This window comes from Rhinolophus ferrumequinum, chromosome 27 (assembly GCF_004115265.2).
Source record: "Rhinolophus ferrumequinum isolate MPI-CBG mRhiFer1 chromosome 27, mRhiFer1_v1.p, whole genome shotgun sequence".
In the NCBI taxonomy this organism is placed as follows: Eukaryota; Metazoa; Chordata; class Mammalia; order Chiroptera; family Rhinolophidae; genus Rhinolophus; species Rhinolophus ferrumequinum.
In genome coordinates, this window is record NC_046310.1 from 25,103,653 (window position 1) to 25,116,509 (window position 12,857).

The following is a 12,857-nucleotide window of genomic DNA, read 5'->3' on the forward strand; positions in this document are numbered from 1 at the left end:
GGCAGGCGGAGCCTGCTTTATACTCCACGCAGGAGTTTCACAGAACCCCAGTCCAGGCCCCCCTGCCTCAGCCAACAAGGGCAGGAAGTTCTGACAACTAGCTGGTGGGGGACAGGAAGGTCCTCACTTAACTGCCCTGGCCCCCAAGAGGCGAGGAAATCAGATGTAGCCTAGGTATGGCAAGGGGCAGTGTCAGTTCATTGTCCAGAAGTGTGAAACCCTGCGTTAAAAATCTCTCAGCTGCGTGAAGGAAACCACTGTGCATGCGCTGGGTAAGCCTCCTCTGCCACAAGTGCCAGGAATCAGAGCTCGCATCCAGGAGGTGGCCATCCAGGAGGTGGCCATCCAGGCGGTGGCCATCCAGGAGGTGGCCATCCAGGAGGTGGCCATCCTCTGTCCGCCCCTCAGTGTGCAGTGAATGCCAACAAAGTGCCAAGATGAAGGCGTCCCCCAGAGCCCAAGGTTGCTTTCCTCAGAACTATTTCTAATTAGTGTAAGAACTGCCACAGGTAAACCCTGAGAGCCCAGGAAGTTGTTCCAGAATGTTCCAAAAGCAGGGGAAGCAAGCATGTCAGAGGAGCCCACTTCCTTTCCTTGGGCGGGTGAGGGAGACTGACAAGATGACATGAATTAACTGAGAGAACCAGCGGGAGCCAGCTGAGGACAGGAGATGCCCCTCCTTTGTCACCTCCAGGTTGTCCTGTGACTCTTCTCCCTCTCAAGCTCGGGGACCACGGCCAAGTCCAGGCCAGGGCAGAGCCTGGTAAGCACTTTTGTTCTTATGGGATGAGTTGTGTGAGTTCCTAAACCTACTTATGCCAGTTGTACTTAAAATTCTAGTGACATAATTTAAATAAATGTAAAGCAGTGAAATATTAGTGTGAAAGGAGAGTTCTTATCTCCATATGTTGAAAACATATGGAAAAAACAGTTGAAAACCTTGGAAAAACTCAATATTTAAGAGAGAGAGGAAGAACAGGAGGATAGCTTTGCAAGTGCCCTTTAAGTTTCCAGCCCACTTTAAAGAACGCAGTTAGAACCTGGACATCGGGTTATGGCCAAGGTATGCGCAGAGGGCCCTGTGCAAAGTGTCAGCTGACCTATGCGAACAGAAAGCCGTGGGACTCTAGCAAATGATTAATAAATATGTGTTTTCAGTTAAAAAAAAGCTTCAAATACACATATATCATTTTTTATGAGTCTCTGGCTTTTTAATTAATCAACCAATTACCGACCCTGAGTGCACCCTGACAGCCGCCACTGCTCTACTCTTGGGTCAGACCACTGGGTTTGCGATCCAGAATCCTAAACTGTTGCGAAGACAGAGGCCCAGCTCTTCGTGCCCCAGCTCAGGGCTTTCTCGTCAATGGCACCAGATGAAAGCAGCTGACAGGTACGTAGGCATCTCCTGTGTTGTCTCAAACTCCAGGTGGGAAAAGCCAGCAAGGCATAGTTTCAGGACCTGTTCTTTTTCTTTTACCCCATTTCACTGGTGAGGCGACTGGCCCTTTGAGAGCTCAGGTGAGCCAGGAAGTGACAGAGAAGAAAAAGAATCAGGTCTGCACCTGCCTTCTGACCAGCATAGGTGTTTCTAGAATTAGAAATCAGTGTAAGACAGTGAGGACACAGGTCTTCACCACAGATGCCTTTTTTCCAGCTGTCTTTTCACATGAAATTGAATAAACAGAATTGGGAGATGTCTGCGACAATCTGTGGAGACCTATGTGATAGGATAAATAAAGCAAGCCACACTGCCCGGTGTCCTGCTGCTACTTCTTTCATCACAGAGATCTTCACACGTTGGCCACTCATACTACATGCGATGGCTCAAAGCGGCTGGCCCTTCAGGGGCCTCTTTTAGCCTCTTTGGTGGCAGCTGCTGGCTCAGAAAGGAAGCAGCTGGGGCGAGAAGTCGGGCAGAGTGCTGCTGTCCAGGAACTGGCGGGAGAGGGGCCGGCTTCATAGTTAAAACAGAAAGCAGCCCAGCAGGACAGGCTGCAGACAGGAAAGAAAGAATTCTGCAGGTATTGTGGCCAGAACACGAACAGGAGAGCAATCTCTGACATCATACAGCTGTTACAATTCTCCTGGCTCTATTCCCTATGCTGTACTCCACGTCCGGTGACTATATAATTATAGTTGACATTCCATATAATTCAGCTTCAGTTTCAGGTGTGCAACGCAGTGGTCAGACATCTACTGTCCCTGAAGTGGTCTCCCTAATGAGACAAGTGTCCATCTGACCCCCTACAAAATCTTTACAGCATTATTGATTATATTCCCCAAACTGTCTTTCATATCCTCGTTGGCTATATTGTGACTACTAATTTTTCTGACAGTTACATTTTTTTGTACACCTGAAACTAATAAAAAGGAAAAAAGACAGCTACTGCTAACAAATGGAAGCTTGCACATCCGTATAGACAAATTGTTCCGAAACCAAAACATTAGCCTCTAGATTTCACATGCCTCTTTCCTGAAAAATGTTCTCTTCGGTGTAAACCTACTTACTTTTACCTCTACTCCTTTTTGTCACAACTCACTACTTTTTACTCAATTTAAAAATCATGATGTTGGTGGCACAACTAAACTCTGATTTGTTTCATGTTTTCAGATTTCAAATATTAATACTATATCCTCTTGACCACATGAATACTGAATAAATGCAATTGTCCACAATCTTAATAAAAGAAAAGAAAAAAGAAAGAGCAACCTCACAGCGGAGGAAGCTGGCTCACTGCGTCCCCAGCTCCCGTCTGGCTCCCATGCGATTTCTGTAACGTCTCTAAACCAGGGCTGATTGCTTCCAGAGCCCACGGAAAGGCTTGCAGGAGAGCCAAGGCTTGCAGGAGAGCCGCAAGGAAACTGACAAAGCCCGGGGCTCTCCCAGCCGAGGGGCGCACACTACTCCTGGCCCTTGGTCCGGTGGCTGACCTGCTCCACAACCAAGCCCAAGGCAAATGACTGTGGGCCCCACTGTAAAATGAGGAAAAGGTGCAATCACAGGGAAAGCTTTGATTAGTGACAAAGCACTTCTAACACAGCACAGGCAAAATGGGCGAAACCACGTGGGCCCGCTAAGCACACTGAGGGCTTTAGCAATCCATCTCCCTGCGGAACTCCATAAGAAGTGAGCGATGTTTCATGGGAGATTTGGGTTAAAAAGAAATTGACTGCCTTGGGGCATTATGTTTCCATAGAGAAGCCAGTGTGGGATGGCCAGACCCAGCGGGGTGTTCCAAAGCTAAACCAACTCAGAGCTGCAAAGCAAATAGACGCTTTCCCCACAAGATAAACACAAGTACCTGGACTTCATCAACCCCCTGCCCAAGTCAGGCAGGAAAACAAAATCACCTTCCCAACCAGACCCTTGGTGGTGGTCTCTCTGTGCCTTCAGTGATCTAAAATCCTCCATCCAAACACAAACAAGGTGTTTCCTTTATCAAACCTTAATTTTCTTAGATGTCTCCCATGATTCATTGCTGACTCTGCTTCTTGATCCTGGAAGCAAGATATATTATCTTAAAAATTTCTTAGAGGTAGCATTGTGGCTGCCAGAAGGAGTGCTAGGCACACACAAAAAACATTTTTAAGCCTGTATGCTGTGTCACTTTTAGATGCATTATTTTACCTAAATCTTCACAACCACCTCAGGAGATAGTTTTCCTTCTTCTCATTTCTTGTTTCGGATATTTTTTAGCAGGTAAGGAAATACAGTCTGCTTTTGGCCTGGAAGCCTCAGGCTCCTTCCATCATTTTTTACTGTCTTCTGGCAACGCTGAGCCAAGTGTAACTGATTCAAACATCTCTAGTCTTGCTTTTAAATAGGTGGATGTCATTTTAGTGATTTTAGTCACTTTTGAAGTTATATACAGTAAATTTCACTCTTTTGGGTGTAAAGTTATAGACTTAGACATACGCATACAGTCACGTAACTACCAGCACAGTCAAGATACAGAGCAGCCCCGTCACACACAAACCCCCAAATTCCTCCACTGCTCTCTGTGAAGCATCCCTTCTCCCAACCCCAATGCCTGGCAACAGCTGCTTTGTTTTCCGTCCCATAATTTTGCCATTTACAGAAAATATCTACCATCTTAACGCTCCTGCCACTCACATCAAAGGACGCCCACCCTCCAAGGGGAGTGTAAACCCCGAGAAGCAATGTGGGGACAGCACTGGGCCCGGGCTTGGCAAGGAAAGGAAGATGGCACTGAAAGCTAGCAAAAACTTTCAAGTTCCCGCTGCTCTCCCTGCCCCCCCAAAAAGCAACCAAAACTACAGGAAGTCCTCACTATTTCAGAGGGTGAGTGGAGCTCGGGGGTGGCGTGGGGGGGTGGGGGGGGCTCAGAGAAGCGGATGCTGGGGCCTCCTCCTCACCAGGAACCTCAGGTGTCACTCTACAACAAGGCGCCCGTCTTTATTCTCCTTGACTCTGAATTTCCTGCGTATAGGCAAACTTAGCTCTGTTTCCCTATAGCCACATTGGCAGGTGTAAAATCTCATGGAGGAAGAATAATCAATCCTCCTATAACTGGGAAAGTCATCCACCAGAGAGCCTGGAGTGAAACATGGGGAAGGAGGGATGAGAGAGAGGAAGGAAGGAAGGAAGGAAAGAAGGAAGGAAGGGAGGGAGGGAGGGAGGGAGGGAGGGAGAAGGGAGGGAGAAAGGAAGGAAGGAAAGAAGGAAGAGAGAAAGGAAGGAAGGAAAGAAGGAAAGAACAGTGGGAGGAAGGGAGGGAGGGAGGAAAGAAGGGTGGGAGGAAGGGTAGAAGGAAGGAAGGAAAGAAAGAAAGAAAGGAGGGAGAGAGCAAGGGAGGAAGGATGGAAGGAGGGTTGGGAGGGAGGGAGAGAGGTAGGGAGGAAGGAGACTCCTTCCACAGGGTCACCACTGCTGAACCAGTCCTGACCTCCAGAGGGGGCACCATCCCAGCGGACCCCACCCCATATCTGGCTGGGCTCCTGCTTGCCCTGGCACTGAGCCCCTGCTCCCACTCTAGAGAGCCAGGCCCATCTTGGAAGCCTCAGCCCCAGGGCGCATAGTTTCTCCCACCCAGGGCTCATTCTCTTGCCTACAGGGCACTTCCCTCCACACCAGAATATTCTTTCCAGCTGGCCAGCTGCCACAGGAAGCAAGGTTTCAGCAACTCTACCAAGGGCACCAGAAGCCAGGCTTTCGGGGAGGCTGCCACCTGCAAAGTCTTGACTAACAAAGGAGCTGAGATCATCTGTGGCTCAATTTAGAGCCTAATATGATGAGGCCGGTGGGACCCTAGAGAGTGACAACAGCCTGCTTTCTCATAAGGTTATTCAATTCAAATACATCAGTTTTCCAAGCAATCCAGAGGCAGTGACAGTGAACATACGTTGTCATCAAGTGACTGCTCTGTAAAGACATGGCCCTGCAGACAGGCCACAGAGGCTGGCCCAGGTGGAGGACGTGTGGGGGGCATTCTCCCCACATGAGTTATGGCAAAGACCCAGAGAGTGGGCACATCTAACGTCAAATGTGAGACATAAACGTGAAGTGACACGTTCCTCCAGCTTTACCACACTTTTGTTTCCTTTTAATATTCAGAACACCTGGGAACCTGGCCAGAAAAAAGAGCTCCAAGGCCTCCTGCCATGGCACTGAAATTGGAAAAAGAATTCCTAAAGCCCTTTCATTAAAAGGAATAGCATTAGGGTTAGAGGGGAAAGTGAGTGACAGGTGCAGGAGGGAGTGGAGAGATGACCAGGGAGATGAGGAAAGGAGAGGGGAGAAGAAGGGAAGACAGGGGAGGGGAGGGGAGTGGAGGGGAGAGGAAAGAAGGGCAGGGGAGAGGGGGAGAGGGAAGGGAAGGGCAGGTTTTCTCTGTTGATCTAGGTTAGCCTTGGGGTAAAGTGTTAAATAAATCCACATTTTAATTATATATATATATATATTTCATAAGTCAAGTAACTATTGGGGGGGTTGATGAAAAGAGCAGATGAAAAACATTCATTATAATCTGGTTTTGCCAAAAGCAACTAATGGGATATATACGTATATTTGAATTTTAGATTCTAATAAATGATATGAAATATAGATTCTAAATATAGAAATATATGACATATATACTACATACAGTAGCTATAACATACGAGGTCTGACAATTAAGTTCGTGAACTTGTTGCAACGATGTTGCTAACTTTTTTTGATATCAGAGGGATTATTCATTATGAATTTGTACCAACTGGACAAACAGTTAACCCAGTTTACTATTTGGAAGTGCTGAAAAGGCTGCATGAAAAAGTTAGATGAAAATTACCTGAATTTTTCACCAACAATTCATGGCTCTTACATCACGACCATGCACCAGCTCACACAGCACTGTCTGTGAGGGAGTTTTTAGCCAGTAAACAAATAACTGTATTGGAACACCCACCCTGCTCACCTGATCTGGCCCCCAATGACTTCTTTCTTTACCCAAAGATAAAGGAAATATTGAAAGGAAGACATTTTGATGACATTCAGGACATCAAGGGTAATACAAGGACAGCTCTGATGGCCATTCCAGAAAACAAGTTCCAAAATTGCTTTGAAGGATGGACTAGGTGCTGGCATTGGTGCATAGCTTCCCAAGGGGAGTATTTTGAAGGTGACCGTAGTGATATTCAGCAATGAGGTATGTAGCACTTTTTCTAGGATGAGTTCACAAACTTAATTGTCTGACCTTGTATGCTATATATAGTAATTATATATTAGACTGTATAATCTAACTGTAGCCATTAAATTAGAAAAATAGAACTAAATATGCCAAAAGGTTTTCATTTTGTCCTTCTATATTTTAAACTTCTACAAAAATTCTACCTGATTTTATAATCATATTCAAGAGCTATGAAAACTTTTAAAAGTTTATATGGGTGAGTGGGAAGCTCTCTCAGTATTGTCTGCTGTCACTGGGAGGGTGGCCCCTGCTGAGGCTACAGGATGGACAGACCTCACCTGTTCGCTGCCGGTGCAGTGAGGAGAGGGATCTAGATGAGCCTTCCATTCTTCGAATGCCTGCAGAGGGGTCTTCGTCTCGTCTTCAGAGTGGGGCCAGGGGGAGATGACCGGAGAGACTGTACAAGCAGCTTCCCCGAAGTCATCCGTCTGCCTCTCCTCTTCTGCAGACCAGCTGCCCCTCGCCTCCTGGAGCTGCAGGCTCTGAATAAGCAACCGACAAGCTTCCAAGTCAGCTTCCCACACTTTTCCAAGCAATGGACACTTGCAGCTAAGATAGAGGGGAAACAAAAGCATAAAAATCAATTCAGCGAGATTTCACCATACCAAGTCAACAGCTTGTCTACCTGGCTTAACATTTGCGAGTCATCTTACAGTTGTCAACCTCATTTTACATAGTGATGGATTATGAAGACCAGAAGATTCAGAGGGGCCGAATTTGTATATCACCAAGTAGCAGTAAGGTAAGTATTGGTCCTTCTTAGCTGCTTGGTCTGCAAAGACATCCAAGATCTGTGCGTTTTCCCAGACTCAGTGGCCCGACACAAAGCAGTCCCTGCTCAGGTCTGTGCTCCCGCCCTGCTGACTTTCTCTGAATCCCCAGCCCTGCCTAACTCGCCCTAGCTAAGTACTTTTTCATGTGCCTCCATCTGCTTAGACTGCGCCTCCCCCTATGGCCCTGAGTAATGTAAATGAGTGAAGCAGGGCAGGGGATATATAAACCATAACAACAGGTATTTGGCCTCAGTGGCAGAAAGCAATAGAGAGGCATGGACTCCAGCTACTCAGAAAGACACATCCCTTTAGCTCAGGCCAACTAACACTATGGGTAAGGAAGACTCAATGTTCACAACATTTTGATTTTTTTTAATGGAAAGCCAAAAATCTGTGATTTTAAATGAAAATATGTATTTTTTCATCCATCTATTCAGCTTCAGGCTGGATATTTTCTATACACCTATCTTCCATTTAATAATCCTTCCCTCTATTGTATCTAATCTGCTGCTCAATTTACCAATTGTATTCTAAATTTTACTTTATTTTTCCATTCTATAATTTTCATTTGATTTTCTTTTACATATTTCAGTTCTCTGCTGAAATTGTCCATCATATCCTCTATCTTCTTGGAAATATTAATCATCATTATTTTAAAGCCTGTGTCTATAAATGATGAATTCAGAAGAAAAAAGAAAGAATGAAACAAAAACAATATTAGAAGAGATATTAGCTAAGAATTTTCAAATATTAACAAGGGAAATCAAATCACACATTCAGGGAGCACTATAAACTCAAAACAGGAAAAATCAAAGAATAAAAACACACCTAGGTTCATCATAGTGAAACTACTGAACACCACAGAAAAAAACCTTTTAAAAGCAACCAGAGGAAAAAAGACATTTACTTCAAAGGAAGAATAATATGGGTGACAGAAATGGTGGGAGCCAGGAGACAATAAAACATCTTAAAAATGCTGAAAAAAAATCACTGTAAATCTATAAATTATACAATCATTTTCAATTTCCTTCCAAAGTAAAAATAAAATAAAAATATTTTCAGATAAATAAAAACTAAAAGAACTCCTTGGCAGCACATCCATGATAGAGGAAACGATCCCAGCTGGCAGTAGCACAAGCATAAAGGAATGAAAAACAATGGGAAGAGTAAATATGTGGGTAAATCTAAGTGAATATTGATGTTAAAAAAGAAACAGCAATCGTAATTTCTTTTGTAGTCTAAAATATAGAGAGAATTAAAATACAGAAAACCAGCACAAACGGAAGGAAGAAATGAAAAGAAGACAGTCACAGGTCCAGAAAGTAGTAAAAATGCTTATTTAGATTAGACTTTACAAAGTCAAGGATTCATACTGAACCCTTTATGCTAGTCAAAAAACAGAAGCTAAAAGAATATAAAACTGAAAAACTAATATGGGAGAACATTTTAAAAATTAAGAATACTTAAATATTGCTTTAAGGAAAGAAGACAGGAATAACATGGTACAGATGGGGAAAATGGTAAAATTGAAATACTTATCCCCAAATATATTAAGAATGACATTAAATATTAAATAGATAAATACTATATTTAAAAGGCAAAGATTTTAGACTAGAACACAAACATCAAAATCCAATTATATGTTGCTTACAAGAGACATACATTAAATGCAAAGATGCAAACAGGTTGCAAGTAAAAGGATGGGACTCGTATGTTACAAAGGCATTATTAGAGATAAACTAGAGTGGGAACTGGCCGTCATGTACTGTGCCAATGGGATATCACTGTAAGAAAAAACAATCAAATCACGAATACTGGCTCACACCCTACAAACATCAATTTCAAGTGGCTGTAGATCAAAATGTGAAAGATAAAACAGGAAAACATCTAGAAGATGATATAGGATAACATCTTTATGACTTTGTAGTAAGCAAAGGTCCTTCAACAGGATAAAAAAGTACTAAACTATAAAGAAAACAAATGATAAATTTGGCTTCATTAATATTAACAACTTGCATTCATCAAAAAGCACCATTGAGAGGATGGAATGGTAAGCCACAAAGTGGAAGAAATTGTTTGTAATCCATGTAACCAACCAAGGTCTGATTCCAGAATATAAACAGAAACAAATCAATAAAAAAGAGACAGACAACCCAGTTTTTAAAAAGGGCAAAGACTTGAACAGTTTACAAAAGAGGGCATCCAAATGGCCAATAGGTAACTTATGAAAAGATGCTCAACACCATCAGGCATCCGCAAAAAGCATATTAAACACAGTGTGATGGACTACACATCAACCAGACGGCGAAAGTGGAAAAGCCTAACAATACCACGTGTTGGAAAAGACATGACGCTATTTGTACTTGCACACACCACTGGGGGGAGTGTACAGGAATGTCTCTGAAATCTCTTCGACAGTGGACTAATGTCAAAAATATGTCAATCATAGGACCCAGCAATGCGACTCCTAGGTATGTACTCGATGAAATACATGTACAGTCAATTCTCATTCTTCACAGTAGTTCTCTTCTATAAAGCCACCGTGAACACAAATTAGTGAATACTGAACAAGGAGAATCCAGGGTTCCCGCGAGGCTCTGGTCACATTTTCATCAACCAATCAATAAATAGCCTTGTTTTATGTGTGTTTCTGTTTAAAGAAACCTTATTTAATATATATTGTCAGTTCATTAACACTGAGCCCATGGCCACTTCAGTATCTTTAATTGTTATAGTCTACTCTATTTCCTATTTCTTCTTGTGTCCAAGTTAACACTTTATATATAACCCATGCCTGAACGAAACATCTCTAACACATGTGTTTTCGCCACAAGATGCATTGCAGGCTCCTGGCACTTAGGAGACCCAGACAGCACTGCAGCTACACTTGGGGGCCATTTTAAACAGTGAAATCACCCCAAAACAATGCACAAAAAAGTGTGAAAACCATGGCCCTAACTAGACAGCAGAAAGGACACTTATTTACAGGATGAGGGCTGAAACAAAGAGGCAGAGCGCTGCCTTGTTCCACTTCAGCTGGGAATGAACACATTAGGTGATTCACATTTTTAGCCACTTTGCACCCGTCCGTGAATAGTGAATCTGGGGTTACAGATAAATTCTAGTGAGTAGGGTCTGGTACGCACGAAAAGACACAGGAACACTGGACTGCATTCCCCAGCTTCCTCCTCCCAGCCCACCCCTCACTGTCTGTTCTCCACTAGGCTTGGGGCACAGCCACTCAGATGCTCTTCTGCGCCTTCTCTCTTCAAATCCATTGCCTGTTTATTCCTTTCGTGGGTTCCCCATCCTTTCCCTAAGGCTTTTGTTGAAGGAAACATTTTATTGCTACTTCAATATCTTTAATTTTTATAGCCTATTCCATTTTCTATTTCTTCTTATGTCCAATTTAACATTTTATATCCTTTATAGAAATCAGTCCATTATCTCATGAGCTACATACATATTATAATGTTTGTTCATAATGTAAAAAAATTTTTAAATCACCTGTGTCCATAGATATTTCTCCTTTACATACTGAGTTTTGATGTAAAACAAAAAAGCAGCAATAATGATTTCTATTGCAGTCTATTTTATTTACCCCTTTTCTGATTTATCTTGTTCAGTCTTATCAGAAGTTTGCTAACTTATTAATCTTTTCAAAGATTTGCTTTGTTAATCTTTGATATTCATTTTTTTCCTTTGTTTCCTTCATTTCTGATCTTATCTGTAGGTTTCCTTTTTTTCTCATTACTTCAGATTTATTATCTTTTTATTAGCTTCTTCTGCTAACTCATTTATTTTCTTCTCTTGCTATTTTAATTTTCTAATACATGTATTTAAAGCTCTAAATTTTTGTCTGAGTAATATTTTAATCATGTCTAATATTTTTGTTTATTTATTATAAGTTATGTTTAAGTTTTTAAATTATTAAATATTTTAAATATACAGAAAAATATGGAAAATAATTTAACTTACCCATTTTGTGTACCTACCATCAAACTTACCAATTTTTAATATTTTTCTATAATGAAACCAGATTTATTTCCAGAATTTACAACATTATTGTCCCACAAATCTTATATTTTAGTGCTTTCATTGTTTCCTCATGATTACCTCTTTAGCACATGTGCTATTTAGTAGTAAGTTTTTCAATTTCTACATAGAAGAGATTTTTTTCAGCTTTTAGACTAATATCTAATTTTATTGCATAACAGTTGAGATCATACTTTATAAAACTAATTGAGACTTCTTCTATCATCCAGTACTTGATTGCTCTTTGTAAGTGTTCCATATGTGTCCAAAAGGAATCAGTGTTCTCATTGAGTCTAAAGTTAGAGAATATTATGTTATTAACATTGTTATATATTTGCTTTTTTTTTGTCTGCTTCACCTACCAGTTTCTGAAATGAGTCTTAAATTTCCAACTATAATCCTTGATTTATCTATTTCCTCCCACAGTTCTATTGGTTGTTTTATGTATTTTATATTATAATGTTAGACTCATATGTTCCAATCATTAAATTTTCCACTGCTTCTTTTCAGTGTGATGGTCTTCTTTGTTGGTATGATATTTTAGCCTTAAAATCTATTTTGTCTGATATTATAATTATTGGTCCAACATTCTTTTCATTCAATTTTTCCTTGCTTGTGTTGTTACCACCCTTTATTTTCAACGTTTTTACATGATTTGTTTTTTAATGAATCCAATACAAAATATTTGCTGAATTTTATTAAAATTCTTTCTGGGATTTTATCTTTGGCATTGGTAGCTTTGACTCATGTATGCACAATGACTGTAATTTTTCTGCAATTGTTGCTATTTTTCTGATTCATTACAACCAAGATTTTTACTTGTCCAAGAGGTTTATGTCTTTATCTCTTTTATCTTAACTTCCTTTTTCTTTCTATTAAATTCACATACAATTATGAGAGAAAACCCAGTTTTCCGCAATGGTAACATTTTGAAAAAAATGTACTACGATATCACAAACCAGGCATCTGACATTGATACAATCCACTGATCCTATCCAGATTTCCTCTCATTTGTGTGTGTATGTATATGTGTGTGTGTTTCTACATAATTTTATCACTTGGGTAAGATCATGTATCCACCACCACATTCAAGATACAGAACAACTCCATCTCCTCAAGGATACCTAGGACCATCTTTATAACCACACCCACCTACTATCCACCCTTGCCCCCAGACCTGACCGCTGGAAACCACTAAACTGTTCTCCATTTCGGAAATTTTGTCATTTCAAAAATGTTATATAAATGGAATCATAAAGTATGCACTATTTAGGATTGGATTTTTCATTCAGCATGGTTTCTTGGAGATTCAGGTACCCATTGCTTGTTCCTTTTTATTGCTGACTGGTATTCCAGGCTA

The 12,857-nt window shown here is 41.4% G+C and overlaps 1 protein-coding gene across 1 annotated transcript in view; it reads right to left on the reverse strand.

Moving 5' to 3' along the window:
* The window catches only part of DISC1 (DISC1 scaffold protein), a 285,116-nt gene that overhangs the window by 20,569 nt on the left and 251,690 nt on the right, over window positions 1–12,857 (reverse strand). Inside the window, exon 11 of the mRNA XM_033099896.1 lies at window positions 6,968–7,238. Coding sequence (XP_032955787.1) covers window positions 6,968–7,238 — 271 coding nt within the window. The remainder of the gene's footprint in view (window positions 1–6,967; window positions 7,239–12,857) is intronic.